This window comes from Amblyomma americanum, chromosome 1 (assembly GCF_052857255.1).
Source record: "Amblyomma americanum isolate KBUSLIRL-KWMA chromosome 1, ASM5285725v1, whole genome shotgun sequence".
Lineage (NCBI taxonomy): Eukaryota > Metazoa > Arthropoda > Arachnida > Ixodida > Ixodidae > Amblyomma > Amblyomma americanum.
Genome location: NC_135497.1, coordinates 206,774,861 through 206,796,076, shown reverse-complemented (window position 1 = coordinate 206,796,076; position 21,216 = coordinate 206,774,861). Strand labels below are relative to the sequence as shown.

At 45.6% G+C, this 21,216-nt stretch overlaps 1 protein-coding gene and 1 long non-coding RNA gene across 3 annotated transcripts in view; one reads left to right on the top strand and one right to left on the bottom strand.

Moving 5' to 3' along the window:
- Positions 1 to 21,216, bottom strand: part of LOC144114535 (uncharacterized) — a 140,426-nt gene that overhangs the window by 38,921 nt on the left and 80,289 nt on the right. Inside the window, exon 1 of one of the 2 annotated variants that reach the window (XR_013311047.1) lies at positions 12,839 to 12,914. The exons of the other annotated variant lie outside the window; for it this stretch is intronic. This is a non-coding gene — a long non-coding RNA (uncharacterized LOC144114535). Of the gene's footprint in view, positions 1 to 12,838; positions 12,915 to 21,216 lie in introns of those variants that run through there. 2 annotated transcript variants of the gene reach the window in all.
- LOC144114534 (hemicentin-2-like) overlaps positions 14,221 to 21,216 on the top strand; it is a 691,994-nt gene continuing 684,998 nt past the window's right edge. The window contains exon 1 of the mRNA XM_077648339.1: positions 14,221 to 14,715. Within this exon, the coding sequence (XP_077504465.1) occupies positions 14,499 to 14,715 (217 nt within the window). The 5' untranslated portion in view covers positions 14,221 to 14,498. The remainder of the gene's footprint in view (positions 14,716 to 21,216) is intronic.

Below are 21,216 nucleotides of genomic sequence, written 5' to 3'. Positions count from 1 at the left end.
CCGGGCTCGCGCGCACGAACAACCGCTACGCAGAAAGAAAAGGGTCCGCAATAGAATGCGAAGCGTTTGCATGGTGCTGCGGAACAGCGGTCGGTTCAAAACGGCCGGTTGGCGGAAACGGAAACGGGTCATTGCGTCCAAGGGAGAAAGAATGGCAATCGTTGGCGAAAAACGGCAGGGCGCCTGCCGAGGGCGCCTCCTTCGCCCTCCGGCGGGCGCGCCATCTTCTTGAATCTCAATTTGAAGACGGCGCCCGGCGAGGGAACGGCGCACCCGCGATGGCATGCACCGCCGCCTCCGCAATCGCGAGACTCCGGGCGGCGCATTCCGGCCATCGCCGGAGCAGCGGACTGATTTCGCGGATTTCGCACGGGCACGTCCGTGAGATTACTTCGGCGAAGTGTTTCCATGCTTGTTTATTTCATTCTGCGTGAAGAGCAAACAAGGAACCAGGTACGGCACGCGCATGGCGCGCCTCCTTATCTCTAGCCCTCCAGCAGGTATCCTTCAAGGTGTCACAGACCAGGAACAGACTAGTAAGCGCAAGACTCTTGTTCCAATATCGTGCTGGCAAACCAGCATTCCGAAAGCGCGCAGGCGTAATGAGCCACCGCAAGAAAGCTGATCATCTGAAACAACGGAGCGCCGTCGTTTGTTTGCTCGAATTTTCATGCATGTACCGCCTAGGAGAAAAAGCTTCGCCGCGAAGGGAGACCGCACGGAAAGAGGAAAAACAAGGTTCGGGTACAATCACGTCACTAAGGATTTAATCCGCTTCATGTTCCCAATGTACATCGTAGAATTTTAACGAATCACCGTTTCACCGTTGCTTTCATTTTCTTTTTCGTAATCATTAGATTAATTTCCTCAATAGAGACGGCGGACCGCTTGCACAAGGGCGAAACAAAGAAAATATGTAGGAGTAAATGAGAAACTATACCTCGGCTAGTCCTCAAACAATCAGCAGCAAAGAAAGCTTGAAGAACTGGCGGAGGCTGAGAATCCTGGTTGTAATAATTTGATAGCGACTGTTTCGAGCACCACAGCTAATCATCAGACCACTCTAAAGTGCACAAAATAATAAAACAGACTGGGCTCATTGTGGGGCCACTTGAAAACCTAGAATGACGTTTCTCAATGGGATTACAAAAGAAATGTTAAAAAGTTACAGCGAGAGAGAAAAACTCTAATCTCTCAGGCAGTGAGCAATACCTGGGGCTTTGATGGCGTAATACATACGTGGAAGCAACAAAGCTCTTAGTGATTCTCTTCTTCGTACCGCTGATTCATTATGAGTGCAAACTCATAATGAATCATGAATAATGAATTAACTGTTGTCGGACGCAACGTTTCAAGAAAGCATTTTTTTCCCTCGACTGTGAATCCAAAGCGTTCATAAAGATGATAAGCTGCTCTGCGGAACTCGCACGACAAAAGTTAGAAGGGCTGTGAGAGTTTGATTCCTTTTTACGCCTTCACCGGATCTCGAAAGAAAAGAAGAAAACATTGCGTGGGAACAGACAACTTGCATGGAAAAAAACTCTCGGTGAGATGCCGAAGGAATTGATTTCACGCGCTGCTATTCAGCCAGAGCTTCTGTGATACCGACCGAGTCTTGCACCCCTGTTTAGCGTAGGCTTTTTAATTCGCCAAGAGGATCTAGGTACCCTGTATCTTGCTGGCCCTGCCTTGAAAGGAGCGCTTTTGCATTCATTCAAAAGCAGGTTTGATTCAAACGTCGAAAGAGAATTAAAAAAAAAGAAACGGCGGCAGGCAATTTGCTGTGTTGCTAAGGTTCTGTTGGTCTACAACACCCTGAGCTGTGTTGCGCTGACTTCATATAGCCTGAGTACACAACAGACGTTGGCTGACGTTTACTCACCCATACTAACCAGTACTGAGTAGGCATACTCACCAATGCGACTCTTGTAACCTTACGTGGTGAACCGAGTGCCACTGCCTTGCTTTTACTAACTGTTCAATCAATTGCGGAAAAGATGAAAAGTGGACAGAATCAAAAGACAAGCTAAGAACTATTGGATAGCTTATATATTGCATACAGAAGATTTTCAAAGGAAAGGTTCAAGAGAAAAATGATCTTGAAAAAATACAGACGCTAACTTCGAGACACGGACCCTAGACAACCAAAGACACGACACAGCGCTCAAAAGAAGCGCCTAAAGAAGCGCCAACATATTTAGAGCCATTATCGCTTGGGCCTTTTGCTCATATTCGTGCAGCATTTGTTTAGAATAACCCTCCAATCGCAGCCTTGAAAGCCAGGAGTGTTTACTGGGCTTCGATACTATGCTGACACTTAAGCAGGTTTAGTTCACATATCATTCTTTAGCATGCACCGTTTTTTTAAAACTTTAGCATATGTTATAAGACACAAAGTAAAGTAAGCGATTTTTTTTCAAGTGCTATATAATGGTGCGCTCCTGCAGTGAAATATACTCTGCACCCTGATGCCAAAATTGATTAGAGCATGATGAAGTCTGATCCCACTGCGAGCGGGTGCGGATGCGCCTTGGCGAAGTGCGGTTTCGTCAGCGCGCGCATCAAGGTTGCAACTTCCTTTAGAATTTCACTGAGTTCAGGGGCAGAAAAGCCGTGTCTTCAGCAGCAAGCGTCCTCAACTGGCCTTGGATCACCCTTTGAAGACAGAGCGGTTTCTTTTTCTCTGATGCTTTACCTGCATTATCAGTACAGTAAGTCAGCTGAGAACTACAGGCCTAGTAAAATGCAAACAACACATGAAACATGCGCTGAGTTGAGAAACTTGCGGCGCTTACGTATTTTTTTGTTTGTGTGTGTGAAGACACACTTGTGAACGTGCGCCCCCCCCCCCCCCCCCCTCATCCCACCCCCAAGTGAAAAAAGAAAAAGGAAACGATGGCAGCCGGTTTCGTGTGCAGGTTGCCACAAAAGTTATCACGCTAAGGAAATTGCGAAAAAAAATCACTTGCCTGGCAGCCTAGCATAGAGCCACGAATTTATACTCTGCACTTCTTAACACCAGTCGCAAACCAACCTCCTGGTAGCGAGGAAATTCAGCTTTTTTCGTGCCTTCCGTTTTGGGAGAACCTTTGTGGACTCCTGTTCGTATGAGCTGCGGAGGCTGGAAAGTGCCAGAAACTCACGGATGGTTGAGCAAGGTTTTGGCAGAGGTACGGCACCCGGTTGCGGGTAGAGTACTCACCACGAGCTTTCCTTCAAGCTGTGCGAACAAGCTATGTCTCTGCCATGCAGGCTAGGACCATATCAAGAGCAGGGTGCCGACGGCTCAACAGAGGAGTCTTATCTGCCGCTGGCGGAGGATCGGAATTCGCGCTCATGAATGCGCGGGTACATGTGCCATTGCCTCGACTCGAGACTCAATATGCGGACCACTCTCCGAAGTGGGCCCGTGCGTTGGAAACCAAAGAGGCATTCGCGCCCTAGAGAACAGCTCGCTATCTGGAGCTGCGATGCCGCTGGAGGAAGGGAAAGAAGGGCCCCTTGCTTTAGCAGCCCTTAGTGCAAAAGGTTTGCTACTCATTTCCGTACATAGTTTTTTTCCTTACCCTGCCACCCACTGATAGTGCTTAAACAATGTAGGTGCACAAGGCGTGGTACTGATCGGCGGGAGGTTCGAGGTTTGATACCTGGCCGCAACAGCTACATTTAAATGAAGATGAGATGGGAAACAGGCCGGATAAGTTTTACTTTGGCACCCGTTATGAAACGTGAAATCTACATGAAAAAAAGCGAGGTCTTCACCTAATAAAATCACTTAGTGCCCATGGCACCCATACAAGATATTTGTTTTTGCTTTCTACACACGTGTTTGCCTTTCCTCCTTAACTTAATAGCCCTCGTGCTGAGAGACAGTATAACGAGCCCTATGAGAGCAAAAGACCATTTGGGTGGAGAGCTCTGCTGCCGTACCGGAAGTTATTCCAAATCCAGCGCAAGTGGTATCCAAGTGCACCAAACTGTGGAAAACAAATTTGGGTACACACAAGTTGGCTGACTCTCCCTGAGCGACGCGTGGCATAATACTCACATAACTAACTTGCCTAGACCGGCAGCCAAAAATCAGAAATATACTGGTAGTGATACACAGTAGTGCTTTATTTATTTCCGAAGGGAAATAAAGCCTTCTCGTGTTGTTGGCGTGAGTTCATGGGCGGACGGAGGAACCCTACCTGTAATTTATGGGCTACTTACAGAAGAAGCAGGCTCTTCATGAGAGTGCATGTCGGAATGATATGCTTATCTAGAAGCTCGACTGCACTGAGCACCCTTCGAATGGGAGAACATATCATTACTATGGATACGGTTTTTTCTGCATACGAAGAATGAGGGTTCGAAATGGACCCGCGTCGTAAAGTTTATGATCGCACTCGAAGACGGAGATTACTTGTCGGCATTCAGCGACAACGTGAGAGCGTGCATTCATTTTACAGGTAAGTATAACTGTAGGCGATTATTCGTAATGAGGCCTAGTCTGTTTCAATCATTGCATTCATCGGCGTGCATTGCATGTGATTATTTCTTTAATTAATTACGTCCTCATCATGACCAAGGACTTTAGAGAACGGAGAGGTTACAAATAAGTTTAAAATAAGAGTCTTGCATGCGCGCCTGGTTGCGCAGAATACTGAGCTAACATGTCCAACACTCTCGGACAAAATTTTTAAAATTGGAAAATTCTTATACACTGTTGTGAAACTATTGAAGGCAATGGTCCATTCTTCTGATATATAGCAAAATCTTTCTTTTAATGTGTTTCCATCAATCGCGTCGAAGAGTTAAGACTGCCATAAAAAATCAATGCGGAACGCTTTTGACGATCGCAAAAAACTTTAATAGAAAAAATTACAATACTGCCGTCGGGTGACCTGCAGATATATTGATTTTATAGTGAAATCTTACATTATCTGAAAAAAAAATTGCCTTCATAAACGGTTTCCCGCTCAAAAATGCCTTTGCCCAGAATTTTTGGGTATTAATACCTTAGCAACTTCGTTACGTTCCTGCCTATACGATGTTAGCTAAGGCATTGCGCAGTCGCAAGTGATCAGGAATACAAGTTGTCTGTCCGGGAATTCACTTCCAGTCCCGTGAGGAACATAGAATGGAAAACTGGAGAGAAGTTTTCGTATGATAGAAAGAAATTTCTGCATTTTTAGTATAATTGATTGAAGGCAAAATGAATAATTATTAAAGGATAGACTCACTGTGAAAATAGGCTTGTAATAACTTCTGCGAAACAACGCCGAGAAAATTTGCATTGAGAGGCGAGGAAAGGCAGCGTGAAGTTATTCATTCATAGAACCCTCGCTAGTACTCTGGTTATGATAGTGACGATCAAAACGAATTGAGTTATTCTGCCTCATAGTTGGGGATAATGAATAAAATTACAAGTGTTAAAATCCGAGATGGATGCAGTGTACTCCAGCTTACTACAGGTTTATAATTTGTTCAACAGTAGCTTTAGTGTCATGAGGCCAGCAGCGAAGTTGCGACGCAGATATACTGGCATGCACTCACCGCTGCTAATTATAATTTACAAGTGTGCCTTGTTCAAGTCAAAGAGATGACGTGCATATCAAAGTAAGAATATGCTATAAGCGAATAAGAGGTGGTGAACAAGTAAAAGTGTGAGAAATGGGCAGTACACTTAGAAATAGTTTATTCTGTAACCAGATGCTAAAAAATTAAAAAGAAAACAGCGCTATGACGTCATTCTGACGGTTAAAGTGAAGGAAGGCTACATAACTGTCAATGAATAAGTGGCTTTTGCGGAAAACGTGGTCGGGTAATTCGCTAATTTAAATAAGGAACAAGAGGGGATTTGGCGGCGAGCCCTGACAATGAGAATGTCACGTGGATGTCACAATGTGATCAGAGCCATACCCCGCGAAACACTTACCTTTTTTTCGACATCATTTTGCCCATTCATTTCGTGTGTAAACTCACATAATGCTTCTAAGCGTACGATCAGTCAATAAATATCCATACTTTTTCACATTCCTTCATATGCTGCCAGGACATTAGCAGTACACTCCCCATTGATAACTTGAGTCTTATTCTGCAGTTTTTTTTAAAAAGAAAAATGCCCAGGTTGTTTAAAAATTGGTCAAGGCTCAAAGAGGCCTGTATTTTGCGCAAATAACGTAACTTAGTGAAGGAATATGTACTCTTGCCACCAGAGACTCTGCAGACGAAAATTTGTAGCGAACCAATTGCATTGCGCTTCGTTTTTACAAAATAAGCATGCGTCCTGCTTTCCTTCTCATTGTGCAAAACCCGGATTCATCCCCGTCAACATTGTACAAGCAACACTCCAAATTTTTAAAATTTATTTCACATGACACAATGAGAGCTGAATTTAATTAATTCCTGCCTACTTATACGTGTAGCAGCTAATGTTTGAGCTCTTTTCGTGTGATGTCTATTGCCGTGAACTCAATTCGGCTTGCCATCCCGACGCTAGGAATGTTACTCGGTCTACCTTGCTCGTATGGTGGTTGGTAAAGAAGCGAAGGCAAATATACTGTGTGCTCAATAATATTCTTACAGGGCAGCTTAACATTCGGCACGTGTGAATGATGATCGCTCCTGAGGGCTTCCAAACCATAATTTCCCGTATCTGCCACGGTAAACGAATTAATTGGCTTTCGGAAGGAACTTTGTCGACCAAAATAACTTCTTAAGCCGTCGCTTTATAATTACAGTGATGATACTGAGGTAGAGGCGCAGGGAAAACCAATCTTCATTCAAAGTTGACTTACCATCCTGTATGTAAACCTAAGAATAGCCGAAACTATTTTGGCTTCCTTTAATATTTCCGTAAGCACTGTATGGCCGCCAGGAGTTCTTTATTTTGTTTTTCGTTTATTTCATACATTGCTATTGCTTTTTGATGAGCGTTGTTCGGCATTGCTATTCCTTTTTCGTGAGTGTTGTTCTGCATGGCCGAATTCCAATTGAAATGATTTCATATCTTTGTTTTTATGGCTGCTCACCGCTTCCAGGGAGATGATTACCGCAATTTCAGATCAGACTTGCTTTGTTTTTAAAATTTCGGTCATTGTTACTCATATTTTTGCTCCATTTCGAGCTGTAACAGGAATGGGAGGTACAAAGCGAGACCGCAGCGTACATATTTTAAAACACAAGGCAGACGTGCAAGAGAACAAACAAAATGAAAACCAGTTCTAAGCAGAAATAATGGCAGTTGATTAATTGCGTAGGGACAAAGTGAGGTTATTCTCTAATTGATTATCAGTCGCTGGTTGTATGAATTAATTTGTTTAATAGAGGTGACCGAATGAGCCAAGCGGCATGCTTGGAAACCTCGATATCAGAGGAAGGTGGAAGGGGGGGGGGGCTATATTAAACGCATTATTGCAAACAAAGTAAAAGGCGATGTGAAGGTCTTGGTAATACCTAATTAACCTATACGTTGAGCTGGTGTAGGGTAACTGGTGTACTCGAATTTATGCCGATGGTTTTTACGAAAACTCCTCACGCAAAACTTGCAAATAGGCCTTAACTCAAGGATGCGGCTCCGCCAACGCCATCGCTGCGCCATATTTTAATGTGGCGATGGAGGAATACGTAGCGTACAGTACAGAGGTAGCAGGTTTCGCACCGCTACGCGATTGCTACGACTAAGCAGTGGCACTACATTACTGTTTTCAATCTTACAGTTGAGCAGCAGGCAATTGATCGAACCTTGAAGCGCAGCGATATTTTGGCATGAACAAAACAATATGGATTGCTGAAGACGAAGAGAGCCCCTGTTCAGCTCTGGGGCAAAAAGAAAGGTGTTTTCGCGACTGCGAAAGGGCTTTCTCTAGACTTTGGAAGCTCGAGTAGCGGTGTTAGATCGCACTAAAGTCAGCCTGGTGCATGATGAGGAAAGCGATTTAGAAATACCCAGTAGAGACGGCGAATGAATATTCAGCTGGGTTTACGATGACTTTTCACACAAACGATTGCGCACATCGTTTTGGTTTTGGGCTGGCCTTTTTTTTCTGTCTGTTTACATTCCATCATTTCTTTCCTTTGTTGGCTCTGTGATTTTTCGTATGTGTGCTTATAATCGGCTCTTTCTAATAATAGGCTGTCAAATAAGTAAACGAGAATATATTTCGAGGAGCTCTTAGAAAATGTCCAATTTATATATTTCGAGATATTAACACTCATTTCCTAAGTTTTCCACCACCAGCAAAACCTAGCAAGCGATTAGTTAATACAATAATGACCCTGAGGGAAAACGAAGGTGTGATATAGCATAGAGTCGTACGCATGGAAAAGAATCATAGAAATAACATTTCTCGGGGCGTAATTAGTGTAAAGTAAAAAAGTAATGGACCTATGCCTGAGCTTTGTAGCACATTAGAAGATGCAGGGGTCACATAAGACTCATTTTGAAAAGTGCGTAACAATGTGAGAGCGAGCGGAAAAAAGATATATGTCTAATTTATCAATCTCGGCTTTTTAAAACATGATGTTCACTTTTAATTACAGTCTATAATGAAGCCTATAGAGGGTATTAACGTATTGTCATTGGAGTCATTTTGCTGTCCAATGCATGGCGGCTTCAGCGGCGCAGGCCGGAGCAGGTGGCGATATGCCGATTAGGCATGCGCGCGGCCTTTCGTCGTTCATCTACAACAAAATGATGGACACGGTGACGTTGCTGAATACTTCATATAAATGTTACATCAAATTTATTACCACAATTTAGGCTATGAAAAATTCCTTTGACATTTCGGATGGTTGCTCTGTTCTTATGAAACCTAAAACATCATCTAAAACCATGTCAAATATGCTATAAAAGACCTTATTTTACCACAAAAACTGGGCGATATGGTTATGAATAATGTGTTAAAGAATATATTGGATCCAAAAAGCCAGCGGTGACTGGACCATAGATGCCGACGTCACAGCAGTGCGACGGGTACGCAGACAGCCACATATGAACTACGCAAATCGGTGTGGTAGGATAGTACGAAAGCAAATTAGTGGAAGCAACCATGGGTTCCTCGCTTGACAAGGACGCAGCCACAGACTAAATCAACAGCAATCAAGCATCGTGATGCTGATGTTGCAACAAAGCCACCCCTGTAGCTACACGTGGCAGTGATAGCGGCCTTGCTAAGTAGTTCGTGGTGTGACCGCTAGGCAGCACTTCGTTTTGGCGTTCATACGCCTGACGCAAAACTCCGACAGCATAGACCACACAGCTGTCACTCCAAAACAATTAATTAAACATCATGCGTTTTGCTGCTGTTGAGAGAAGACACCAGCGTCCTCAGACTGTGAGATTTCTGCGAAGTTGTTCAACAGGTTGATAAAATCTAAGGTTTCCTGAAGGTGTTAATCCGAGAGCATTATTATCACTGGCAGTGTTAACTTGCTCGTCGCCGAGAATTAGTTCATTTAAGGTTTTTAATTTTGTATTCTTAGCGCGAAAAACAGGTGAATCTCGCAACGTTCTCCCGTGGTGAGCCTAAACTTAATCAAGGTATTAAAACATACTGGGTGATTTCACGAAAATCAAACTCAAAGGTTATTCTCAGTGGTAATCCAGTGCACTCAAGAAGGAGTTTTCTTCCTTCAAGACGCAGTTATTGACGCTCATTAGTTCATTTCTGAACCGTTTCAGAATAAGTTTTCGTCGAGAAACGCCTCAATAGAAACAGCGAGCAGCGAAGTTTCCGAATGAGCACGTTTATTCGCAACTGTGCTTTCGCGCACTGGACGAAGCGCGGGAAACGCTGGAGCTGCCCTAGATTGTGGTTGCGACAGCGTCGACGAGGATGCCCCGGCAGCGCCAGGTAAACAGATGGCTAGGGGCGAGATTTTTTCTCGAAAGCGGTCGCCTCCATCGAAACGCAGCCACCGCGGTCCGGTTCGCCTCCATCGAAACGCAGACGCCGCTGTCGGGTTCGAACCCGACCGCGGTGACTGCGTTTCGATGGAGGCGAAACACTAAGGTGGCCGTGTGATGTGCGATGTCAGCGCACGTTAAAGATCTCCAGGTGGTCGAAATTATTGCGGAGGCCTCCACTACGGCATCTCTTTCTTCCTTTCTTCTTTCACTTCCTCTACCCCTTTCCTTACGGCGCGGTTCAGGTGTCCAACGATATATGAGACAGATACTGCGCCATTTCCTTTCCCCAAAACCAATTTTCCTTTTCAAGCGGTCATGCTGCGGTTATTTTTAATCTCGGGATCATTGCCGCGATAGTTTTTTCTTTGTGTTCATATAAAATTACTGTTACAAAAGTTATCGCACTAGGAGTTTCTAGCGAGGCTCTAAAGCTTTCGTCATGATCTTTTCATGTATTTTAACTGCTGAAATTTTGTTCTTTTGTGTCAATTACTCAGTTAAATTATGCTAAGTAATACGGGACCTCGCTTCACAAGTGTCTCTGGACATGTCGACTTTGAACGCACTGTAAACCTGCGCACTTGTGTCGCATTTTTATGCTAATTATACAGTTCAGTAGGTTTTCGTGTGGAGGCTATAGCGTGCTTTGTCACTGCTTTGTGGCATTATTGAGGATTTTGCCGGCGTTGGCATGAGGCGAAGAAGGCGCTTGAACTCCACAACTCGAAATAGTACTCGCTCTGCCTTATATTACATCTCGTTTATTCGACCATGACTTATCGCATTAGTGCGAGAGCGTTTGAAAACGTTTGCTACCAGGCCAAGGTGCGGCCGCGCTAAATAATTTGTTGCGTTCTGTTGTTTTATTTCCTTATGTAGGTATTCGGCGTAAGCCAGAGAAGAACGTAACGTGTTGAGTCGTGATCAATGTTCTTATACGGTAATCCTTACGCTCTCCTCTTCACTCAGTGATGGAAGCATGTTTATCATATTTGTATTTAGTTTTTTTTCGGCACAGGGAATTTTATGTTATTCTGCGATTTACCATTTCTTTCCGACATTATATTACGTGTGATGCCTTTCGCTTGTGTTCTGTTACTAATGATCTCTTTTTTCATCTTGTTTTAAAAACGATTTTTATTTCCTAATGTCTAACGTAGTTATCGATATAGTTTATTTGTCGCGCTCTGTAATCTCAGTAATTTTAAAATTTGTCAGTCATCTATAATAACTGTATGCATTTAATTTTTGCAGTCTTTACTTTGGGACCTTCTTCTGTACTAATGAGTTTTATGCATCTGACACCTGCCCTTATTCAATGAACAAACTCTGAAAACTAATAAAAAGGGCTCTAGGTTACTGATTGGAGACTATGTCAGTTAATTATGACCGGAATACTCTAATTCGCACCAAAATTTGTTCATTCAGTATGTGACACTGAATAATGCCTCGCTTAGAAAATGGCTTTCCAAGGCATACGTACTTAAATGTTACTGCCCCCGCTTGAGTAGCAGCGACTGGTCATGTGGTCAGCTCGTGACATGGACCTGACTGCCTATTTTTGAGATATAGTTCATCATTATGTATGTGTGCATTCTTCCTTCTAATCAAAGCTAGCATACTTGCGAAGTGATACGAGGCTTTGTTCTAAAAACCTCAGCTCCTTCTTATTCACTTCGGAAATAATGAACAAGCTAGCTAAAAGGAAGCGCGGGTATACTGTGTGTTTCACCTAAGACTTTGCACAATTTTTAAAAATAGGATTTTCTGGTAAGTGGAGCGCTTTTTTTTTGGCGTAGCATTGTCAACGGTGTAGTACATCAGAATAAAGCTAAGACGTGCTGACTAGCATGCTGGTTAACTAATATTGAATAGTTAACTTCTTAATTAATATGGATAGGCTGCATAATTATTCAGAGGCGTGTGAGACCGTGAGACCGTGAGAGGCGTGTGGACCGTGAAATCCATATAAGTTTTTAGAATTTCGAAAATGTGGTTACCCTCGGCGCTGTGGCCCAACAAATTTTGTTTAGATCGCACTAAATGCATGCGACTTCGAGAAGCTTGCAGGCAAAGCAACCTCTTCAGTGCACGTAACTCGTCGAAATAGCTAGTTTTTTGGGCCACAGCGCCGAGGGTAACACATTTTAGAAATTCTAAAAAAATGCTATGGATATTACTTACGCTGGGCTACACGCCTCGCAATAATTATGGAGCCTAACGGTAATAGTTAAAAGGTTAACTATTCAAAATTAGTTAACCAGCCTGCTAGCTAGAGCGTCTTAGCTGCATTCTGATGCGCTACACTGCTTGGAACTCTACGCCAAAAAAAAGCGCTCTTCTAACTCAAAAAGGCCATTTTCAAAAATAGTGTAAATGATTAAGTGCAACACCCTGTATATGCAATAAACAGCCTCCGTGTTACCGCTCTGTCAGCGAGAAAAGAGAATAAAGGAAATGCAAGCTTAATAAAGTCAGGAAAAGAGAAAGAAGGGGAAAAATAGAGAGATGGATGCGAAGAAGGAAAGAAATAAAACACGGAAACATGGGAAAAATCTTCTGTGCACCTGCTGTCTCCGCTGCGCCTGACAACGATGCAAAGGTTTTTTGTTTTTTTCAGTAGGCAAATGCGCTGAAAAATCCCACGCTTCCTGTGGCTGTAGGGCAGTGACACTGCACATGTATTTGAAAACATCACGATGACAGCGCTAAGAGTTGAAAAAAAACTTCTTCGAGCCTTCTCGAGTCCTCTCAGCCTTCGAGCCCTTTCACAACCTAACGCGGCAAAACGACAGCCCCGCGAAATTGAATAGATGAGGAACATTTCAAGGATGACACTACAGGCACCCTATTCGCTGTGCTCCGTCAGCAGGCGGTTGTTGAGACAGAAAAGGGCAGGCCGCAGATCGTGGCTTACCTAATAAATGTAAAAAAATCACTTACCGGACATGATCGCAACACCTGGGGCCACCACAGGCAAGGCCATCCGGGTGACGAAGGAATGAATGCTTGACTGAAAATGAGGCGATGGGTCACACACGCGAGAACGAGAGTTTTCGCGTTGTGGCATGCCCTACGGACGACAAAGCGGCACGAAAGATCTGTGGGCATATAAATACGATTTTCTTAATTTGCCCGAGTTTTGCGAATACCACCGTAGGCCGGCGCGAAGCGTGCCTGCCTCTCCCGTCCTCGGTGGATGCGCATCGACCATCGCATAGTGAGCAGATAAGGCACATTCGTCTGCGCGTTCGTTTCAAGAGATGCCGCAGTCTACCTGCAACCACCTATGACATTCATCATGCCCTTTGACGGCCGTGCTTATACGCGAACAACTTTCTCCTCCTCTCCTGTTAAAGCTACATAATTTTTTCCTGCACGTAGTACACTCCAAGAACAGGTGGCTGAGGGGGCTGAAAAGGGGTAGATAGACAACACGCTAGACATAAATCTCGAAGGCGTTTCGTTTGCGTGGCGACAGAACTATTCGATCACAGGAGCGCGTTCAGAGGAAGTGAAGCGTTCAAGCCTCTCTTGTTGGCTTGACAAATGCCTTTTTTCTCGCGTGTGAGGCGGCCAGGGTTCCGCTTGTGCAGCTCCTATGCAGCATTTCTGTTGTTCGCTGAGAGCCGGGAGAACAAACGGCGTGGACAATTCGTCCGTTCACGATAAATGGTTCCACCATCTGTCACCAATGAAGGAGCGTAAAGAAGAAATTCCCGCGCATAGCAGCCGACTGCGAGCAATTGTTACAAAGAACCGAATTATTTCGCGCAGGTTTTCACGCTGCGGGTAAAAAAAAGAAAGAAAGAAACGAAAAGCTTGTTGCTTCATGCTTTTCGTACGGTGTAGGTAGGCCGAGTAGTCTTTTTTTCAGTGTGCGCCAGGAAAGGCTCTCGCCATCTTCGATATAATTCTTGACTGGGCACAGGGGAGGACAGACGTTGAAGAAAAGTAAGGAAGAAGTACTATGTCTTCTATACCATAAAAAAAAAACATTTCATTTCCATTGAGCCCGCGCTCTCATATCGCGCAAGCTAAGCTAGCCGGCTTCGGTTTTATCACGGCTTCTCGATGGGGGCGGGGAGAAATACAAGAGCGCCGGATCATCAGACGGGCGAAGCGAGCGGGACACTTCGCGGTTTCTGGCGTGCTTTGTTTCGCCGCCACGGTGTGCCGCCTCGTGTCGGCCCCTCCCTCCGAAGCCCACCTCCGGCCTTCCCTATCTCTCCCGGCAATCCTTTCCCTCGTCCCAATGCCCCCCTCTCTCGCCCTCCCTTCCCCTTCTCCTGCCGACGTGGGACGCCGGGTCTGAGCGTGGCGCTCTTCACTGCTCTGCACGGCTGTTGCGCGGTCGAGCCGCTCTCTTCCCGTGCCCTCCGAAGCACCCCGTCGCGCGCGCGCGCGCACGGAACCAACTTGGTCGCAGCGGCAAAGTAAGAACGCGCATGTTCCGCAGGCGGGCCCTTTCTCGGTCTGCGGAGCTTGGCTCTCAGTGGCGTCGACATTCTTGACTGTCGCGCTTGATCTGACTGGGCCGGAAGTGGTCGTGCTTTTTCTTGGAGGACTCGCGTGTTTCCCAAGGCGTCTTCGAATACTTCGGATGCTACTGCGTTGTGCGAAGCTCCGTGGTAGTAGTGGGCATCTGCGTTGGGCCTCGCCTCCCCGCAAAACTTTTTCTTGTGAACAATCGACTTTTAGTCGAGTGATGCCAGGAACTGCGTGTGCGTCGCGACTTTTGACAAGGCGCCGCTGGAACGCACGTGTCGTCTACTTTCTGACCCTGCTCTCTAGCCTCACGACGTCTGCAGAAGTTGTCGGTAAGTTTGCCCGTCTTCTTTCCCTGCATTGAGTTCCTTGAACTTTGGATTTGGTCTCGTTTGTGCAACGGGAAGGCCTGCCACCTGAAGCTCTCGTAGTTTAAGCGTACCACAAAACGATTGACACGCAATGCGCTCCAGAGGCCGTGGCGATGCCTTAGCTGGCAGCCTTACCCTTTGCACAGGCTTTGTTCGCTTCTCGTTGCGTTAAAAATTGTCCGCGTGACGCTAAAGCATTGTACATTCTGATAGCCCAGCTGCTGATTGAGAAAAAAAAATTGTTCCGCTTCTCGAAGTGTTCCCACAAAGGTGTGAACACTTCAAGAGTGGCAACACGTAGCACTTTCATTTTATCCTCTACATTGTCAGCGGGAAAACGGAGCGTTTGCTGTAGCGTAGGGATTTTGGCGCAATATAAAGAATGAAGGGAACAAATGTTGTACCCTTTTCCAGTGCATAACGCAGGAAAAGAGGAGAGAAAGGAGATAATACTTCTTGATTTTTGCGCATTGTACCTCTTTTTTTCTATTTGTAAAATTGGTAATTAATAGTGAAAAACTTGTGGCAAGTAGTAAAAGTCCGACGTCTTCCTCAGCCAGTCACCCATTTGGGAAACTATTGCGGCATTAAAAAAAAAAGAAACACGGAGTGACGAAACTCTCTTTGTTGGAAGGATTAACTTTGGAACTTGATTTGCATAGTACTTTTTTGCTTTAGTGTACATTCGCAGGCGCGAAAAATTTCCACGTGAAATCATTAGCTCTTTTTAAACGAAAAGCGGAATGAAGGATTCAATTTTTTTTTCGTGAGGGGATAATTAAACCGTTTTTTTCGTGTGCTTCGGGTTGCGATCATCGTTAAAAACATTAGCGGCGACCGGTGTGGATTTGGTGTAACTGAAGTACTTTAGTTGGCATTATGCAATCGTCTCTTTTTTTTTCCTTGTTGAAAAACTATTTAAATGCTGTAATTGCATTGTACTTCTTTTTCCTGCATTCAAGCACAGCAGAGTCATGAAATTAATGACGTCGTGAAGAACATAAAATGGCATAGCGCGGCCACGGCTCGCGTTTAAACTGGGAAAATAAATCGTTCTTGAGTACGACGGGGGACACAGTGCGTGTAGGTGGTTGCAGATTCCCCGAAGAGAGGATTGTTCTCGCGATAGTGGTGCAATAAAACAAGGAAGTAAATTATTACAGAGGACACACCGCGAGGCATTAACATTCCTGAGGTTTTGTGCATGAAACGACCTGCTTTAGCTAAAAAGCTAATAAGTATGTCTGATCTTCCTGGCTAGGTTTTATGTACGTGTGTGTGTGTATGCTTGCTGGTGACAGCTTTGTATGTATATGCTAAAAAGGTAACTTTAACATTTTACATGCGTGCCAGCAGTGTGTGCACAACGTGGCTGTATTTGGTACATTTCTGACAAAATTAGCTTATGAAATCTAAATTATTTGCTGATGCCTGCACCCATTCTTTGGCATAACATTGCGCGCGCTTTGTCTCAACGAATTCGGCGTCCATGTTTGGCGAATCGGTTCGCGTTTGGAGTCCGCATATAACGCAGTTAGCTTTGAGTAAATGCACGCACTGAGTAGAAAAAAGAATGCGAACTGATTGCAGTGCGCAGCATCGAAATGGCACCCCTTTAAACTCCCAAGCGAGAGGTTAGAGGAAGGCTGGCCACGAGTGCCTCGCTGGATCAAGCGGTCGTGTCCTGCAATTTCGCGGCAACCAATGGCAGGTGGAAGCGGCAGGCCAGCACTGCGCGTGCGAAACGCCGCTTCGGCCGGGCTCGTTACCTCATCGCAGCAGCATCATGATACGGCACGCCATCTGCACAGCGTCGGGCTTACGGAATCGGAGGTGGCCGAAAGAGAAAGAGGAGCGGTGACGAGGAATCTACCGCGGGCATCGCTGAGCGGTGTGTCTCGACGGCAGCCATTTGGAGGTGGCTCGTGAATTGTGCCATTGCGACACGTCGGCCGAACACCTGCCACGTTGTAGGGGAACAGACTGGGCACGAGGGAAGCGCGCGCCGCAGTCGTACTTCTTCCACTGGGCTCGTTCTGGAGGGCCGGACCGCTGATTGGGAGGCCCGCTCGCGTGTTGCTGCTTTACTGGCTGCGAAGTAGGTGTTCGGCTGGCTTCTCGAGAGCGCTAAGGCAAAAGTTGTGCTGAAAGCGTTGCTTCACCATCAACGGGACAAAGAAAAAACAGTTTCGCTGTTCTGAAAGTAGGCGAAGAGATATTCGTATCACGGTGACCGAAGTGCAAAACCCCTCCGCGTTCTTCGTTAGATGAGTTCGCGCGAAACGGGATGCGTAAAATTTAAGCAGATTAAGATAACTGGTTTTCAGTGTTGTGTCTCGTTAGTAAATAAAAATTTTTCCATGCGCAATCAGATCTGTTACTGTCTGAAAAGGAAGGCATGAAGTTTCTGTCTTCAGTACCACTTGGCAGGCCCAGGACCCAGAACCTTTTATAGGACACAGATTTCTCACTTGGCATTAAGTACTGACAAACTTCTCATTATAGAAATGAAAACTGAATAGTGCGAAGACTTTGCAGTTGCAGCCACACATATCACAGCGCCAGAATCAGCACCACGAGCTAGCTAAAGATACCAAATTCACGAGCCGCTAATCAATATCACGATAGCAGCATCGCTGCTAACTCTCAGTGGGTAGGCATATTCAGTTTAGACTGATTAAAATTAATGTGAACTCAACAGTCCACATAAAGGAGGCTGAACTGCTAAAGCCAGCCAGGCTAATGGGCTAACTGGCATCCAGATCAAGTGCGTCTTCCCTCCCCGCCCGTTAATGTTTCGCTGAAAGAAATTGGATTGCAGAACATTTATTTCATCAGAAAATGCAGATGATCCATGCTAGGTGGCTATCGGCCCACGGCTGACAGCGACCTGAGTAGCCCATTCAATGGTCCGTGTTTGAACGCCCAGGTCTGAGCTGAGCAACACGGCCTCCCATTGCTCGAGAGTAGGAACTTGTATTAGAGATTCCGGTGGCGGCTCCTCTTCACAGTTCCACAATATGAGATCGTAAGTGCTCTTTTTCGCCACATAGTGTACATTTCGGGTCGTAATCACCGGGCTAGAATTTTGATAGTAATTAAGGATTCATGAACGATTCAGTCTGGAGTCGCCTCCAGGTTGTCTCCTGCTGCTTATCTAAGGTTTTGTCTGCAAGAGGGAAGATCCGCCTTTCTTGTTTAAAATGATTAGTAATGTTGTGGCATGATGCTAAACCGTCCTTCGAGAAACTCTCAGTAACTACCGCGGCCCCTGCTCGGCTGACGAATACTCGAGCTTTGATGTGCGCCGCTTCGTTGCCAGGGTTCCCTGAGTGAGCCGGGACCCATATAAACTCAATAGTTCTGTTTTTTGTTTGACACAATATGTTCATTTCTGCCTGAGAAATTCTGCCTCTTGCAAAATATCGTACGGGGAATTTAGATTTGCTTAGTATAGTTCCGCGTTGGTGTTCATGATAGCAAGGGCGATAGCCACCTCTTCTGCCGATTCTGAGGATCTCGTTTTAGTAGTGCCGGAGACTATCAGTCTGCCTTGAGTGACCACCGTCGCTAGTGCGAACGCTTGTTTCTGTGGGTATTCGGCTGCATCTACATATACCGCTTGTTCATGTTGGCTGTACACTCAGCGTCACCCTTGTGTAGAGCCCTCGGGCGGTGCACTTCCCTGCAAACATATCCAGATCTTGTCGCAGCCGCTAGGTTCCATGGGCAACAATTGCGTTGAAGTAGTGCGAGATAGACCCGCAAAGTAGATATAAGCACTTTTCCCAAAAATCAGGAACCGCTGTCTACTTTCGTTTTTTTAGTTGTTACCAGGTGTGAACTGCTGGAGCGCTCTACACAAGGGTGACGCGGACTGTACATTCTGTGTAGAGGAGGAGGAGGAGGAAAGGCAGGGAGGTTAACCAGAAGAATAGCCGGTTTGCTACCCTGCACAGGAGGAAAAGGGGTGAGGGGAGAAAAAGATGAAGGAGAAAAGAGAGTTGCAGGAAATTGAAGTCACTATGCAGTCACAGCTTTCAGTAAAGTCACAGCCTATCGTGCAGGCCAGAAGTCCTCAAAAAGCGGAGCAGTGCATTGGAGGCCTTCACCGAGAGCCTCCGAGAGCTTCTGTGTAGAGCTTTTGCCCCAGCTTTCCTTCTCTCCTCGCGGTGAGCAGGATTCATAGTGCATATGAATGCAAGAAAATAAAAAAAAACAACGCTCAATTTTTTATCTTCCCGGCATAAATTAGCACCCTCTCCTCCATAGAAGCGGTCGTGGGCATGGCTTTCTCGGAATGCCATTTCCCTCGCACAGAGTTCAGCGAGTAACAAAAATGAAACAGGTGTAGTTTTTCACATCATATACTTTAGCTGCATATTAAATGGCCGTAAAGATGCTCATATAGATGCGACCAAGATCCGTGCTGGGGAGAATTTACACCTGACTGCACTTCCAGGCAGACATACAGCATGTTTTGGTTTACGCCGCAGATACCACTAGATTCAGTGGGGTTAAGAATTTCTATTTACGAACTCAGATTCCTGAGGCCGAAGAAAGCCATGAGTCCAGATTGTGAACAGACCGAGGTAACTGTTATAATGGAACTCCCTTTGGAGCCAAACAAGCTGCATTTGGGACGCATTACTAAGCACATCATCTTGATGAAATCGTTTCTAGCCAGTGTTTGCGGCGTGAAGCACGGTGCATGCGTTAGTATACATTTGCTTGCACCACTCTGAGGCATGGTTATGTGATACCTAAAATAAAAGAAGCACGAAAATGTAGCTACAACCTTTGTCCGTAAAGTTCCGAGAATGTATCCATTAAAAAAAAAGCCGCTTAACTTTTACATTATTTGTGCAGCACCAATTCGAAATAGTCTCCCTTGTAGTCTGTACACAGCTTTCAACGCTTCTTGAGGTCTTGGAAACAGTCAGAAAACGCTTCTTTTGGCAGGGCTGCCAGCTCCTTCGTCGCGGCGTTTTGAATGGCCTCCACGCTCCCCATCCAGCGAACTTTTAGAGCTCTCTTCACACGAGGAAACAGGAAAAAATCGCATGGGCAGAGGTCAGGCGAGTATGGCGGATAGGAAAGTAGAGTAATGCTGTTCTTGGCGAGAAATTTTATCCCGCTGAGAGCAGTATGCGGCCTTGCGTTATTGTGGAGAAGGCTCCATTGTCCAGATGCCCATAAGTCAGGGCGATGAAATCGCAGTGCATCACGCATGTGTTGGAGCACGCGGATATAATACTCCTGATTCACCGTTCCTTTGTGGGACGAACTCGTGGTGTATGACACCTCTGGCATCGAAAAAAACTTTCAGCATCGTCTTTATTTTGGTCTTCTGTCGCCACACTTTTCCCGACGCCGGAGAGCTTGTGGACCGCCATTCTGCGCTCTGCCTCTTTGTTTGAGGGTAGAATTGAGAAAGCCATGTTTCGACTCAGTAATGATGCTGTCGATGAATGAAGCATCCTGCTCTGCCTCGCGTGTCTTTCTGGTCCTGTGTCAGGGAGTGCGGCACAAGTCTTGCATTCAGCTTTCGTTTCCCAAGTTCTCACGCAAAATTTGGTGGCATGTTGTTTTACTAATGTCGAGAGCATCTGATAGCATGCGGACTGTAATGGTGCGGTCTTGCTGTACGATTTCCCTGATCCGAGCCACGTTGTTTTCATTCCGTGAGGTTGAAGCGTGCCCCGGCCTTGTGTCGTCTTCCACCGACGTTCTCCCCGAAAAGAACCTCTTGTGCCACTCGAAAACTCGCGCCCGCGAAAATGTCTCGTTGCCGTAGGCGCCACGAAGGAAATCATACGTCTGTGCGGCTGTCTTGCCAAGCTTCACACAGAATTTTATGTTTACACGCTGTTCGAGGTGGACGTCCGTCTCTCCCCATTCACTCACAGTAGAATGCGCAGACGACTTGTGACAACGTTTTTTTCTACATGTAGTGCCATCTAGCGGTTGCCACAGATATTAATATAAATAGCTCCGGTTAGCCCGAAAATATGGTGCTACACATACGCACCAACATTTGTTTTGGGGGAATCATTTCTAGAGAAGAAAATAAATTAGGCTCGAAACTTTACGGACAAAGGTTGTATTTTTGAAGATTCGACATTAGTGTAATACAGAATTTTCGTAGGGGAAAACGTTCTGTCCACACACACACACACCACACACACACATTGTTCAGAAACTTAAGAGCATTGTACTCGACAGAAAGCAAGGTAAACTTTGGTTATGTCTTTTTCTGCTCTTCCGCCAGCGGTTACATGCATATAAACTGCATTGGAAAGAAGACCAGTCGCCGCCCGGCAGCGTTGCGCACCCAGGGTGTTCCATACGTCCCGACCCAAAGGGTTAAAAGAGAACTACATGTTCCGTGGAAAACAAAACAAAACAAAAGCAGTATTGACAAAGTCCAAACCTGAATACAGTTTGCTTCATCATACTCGC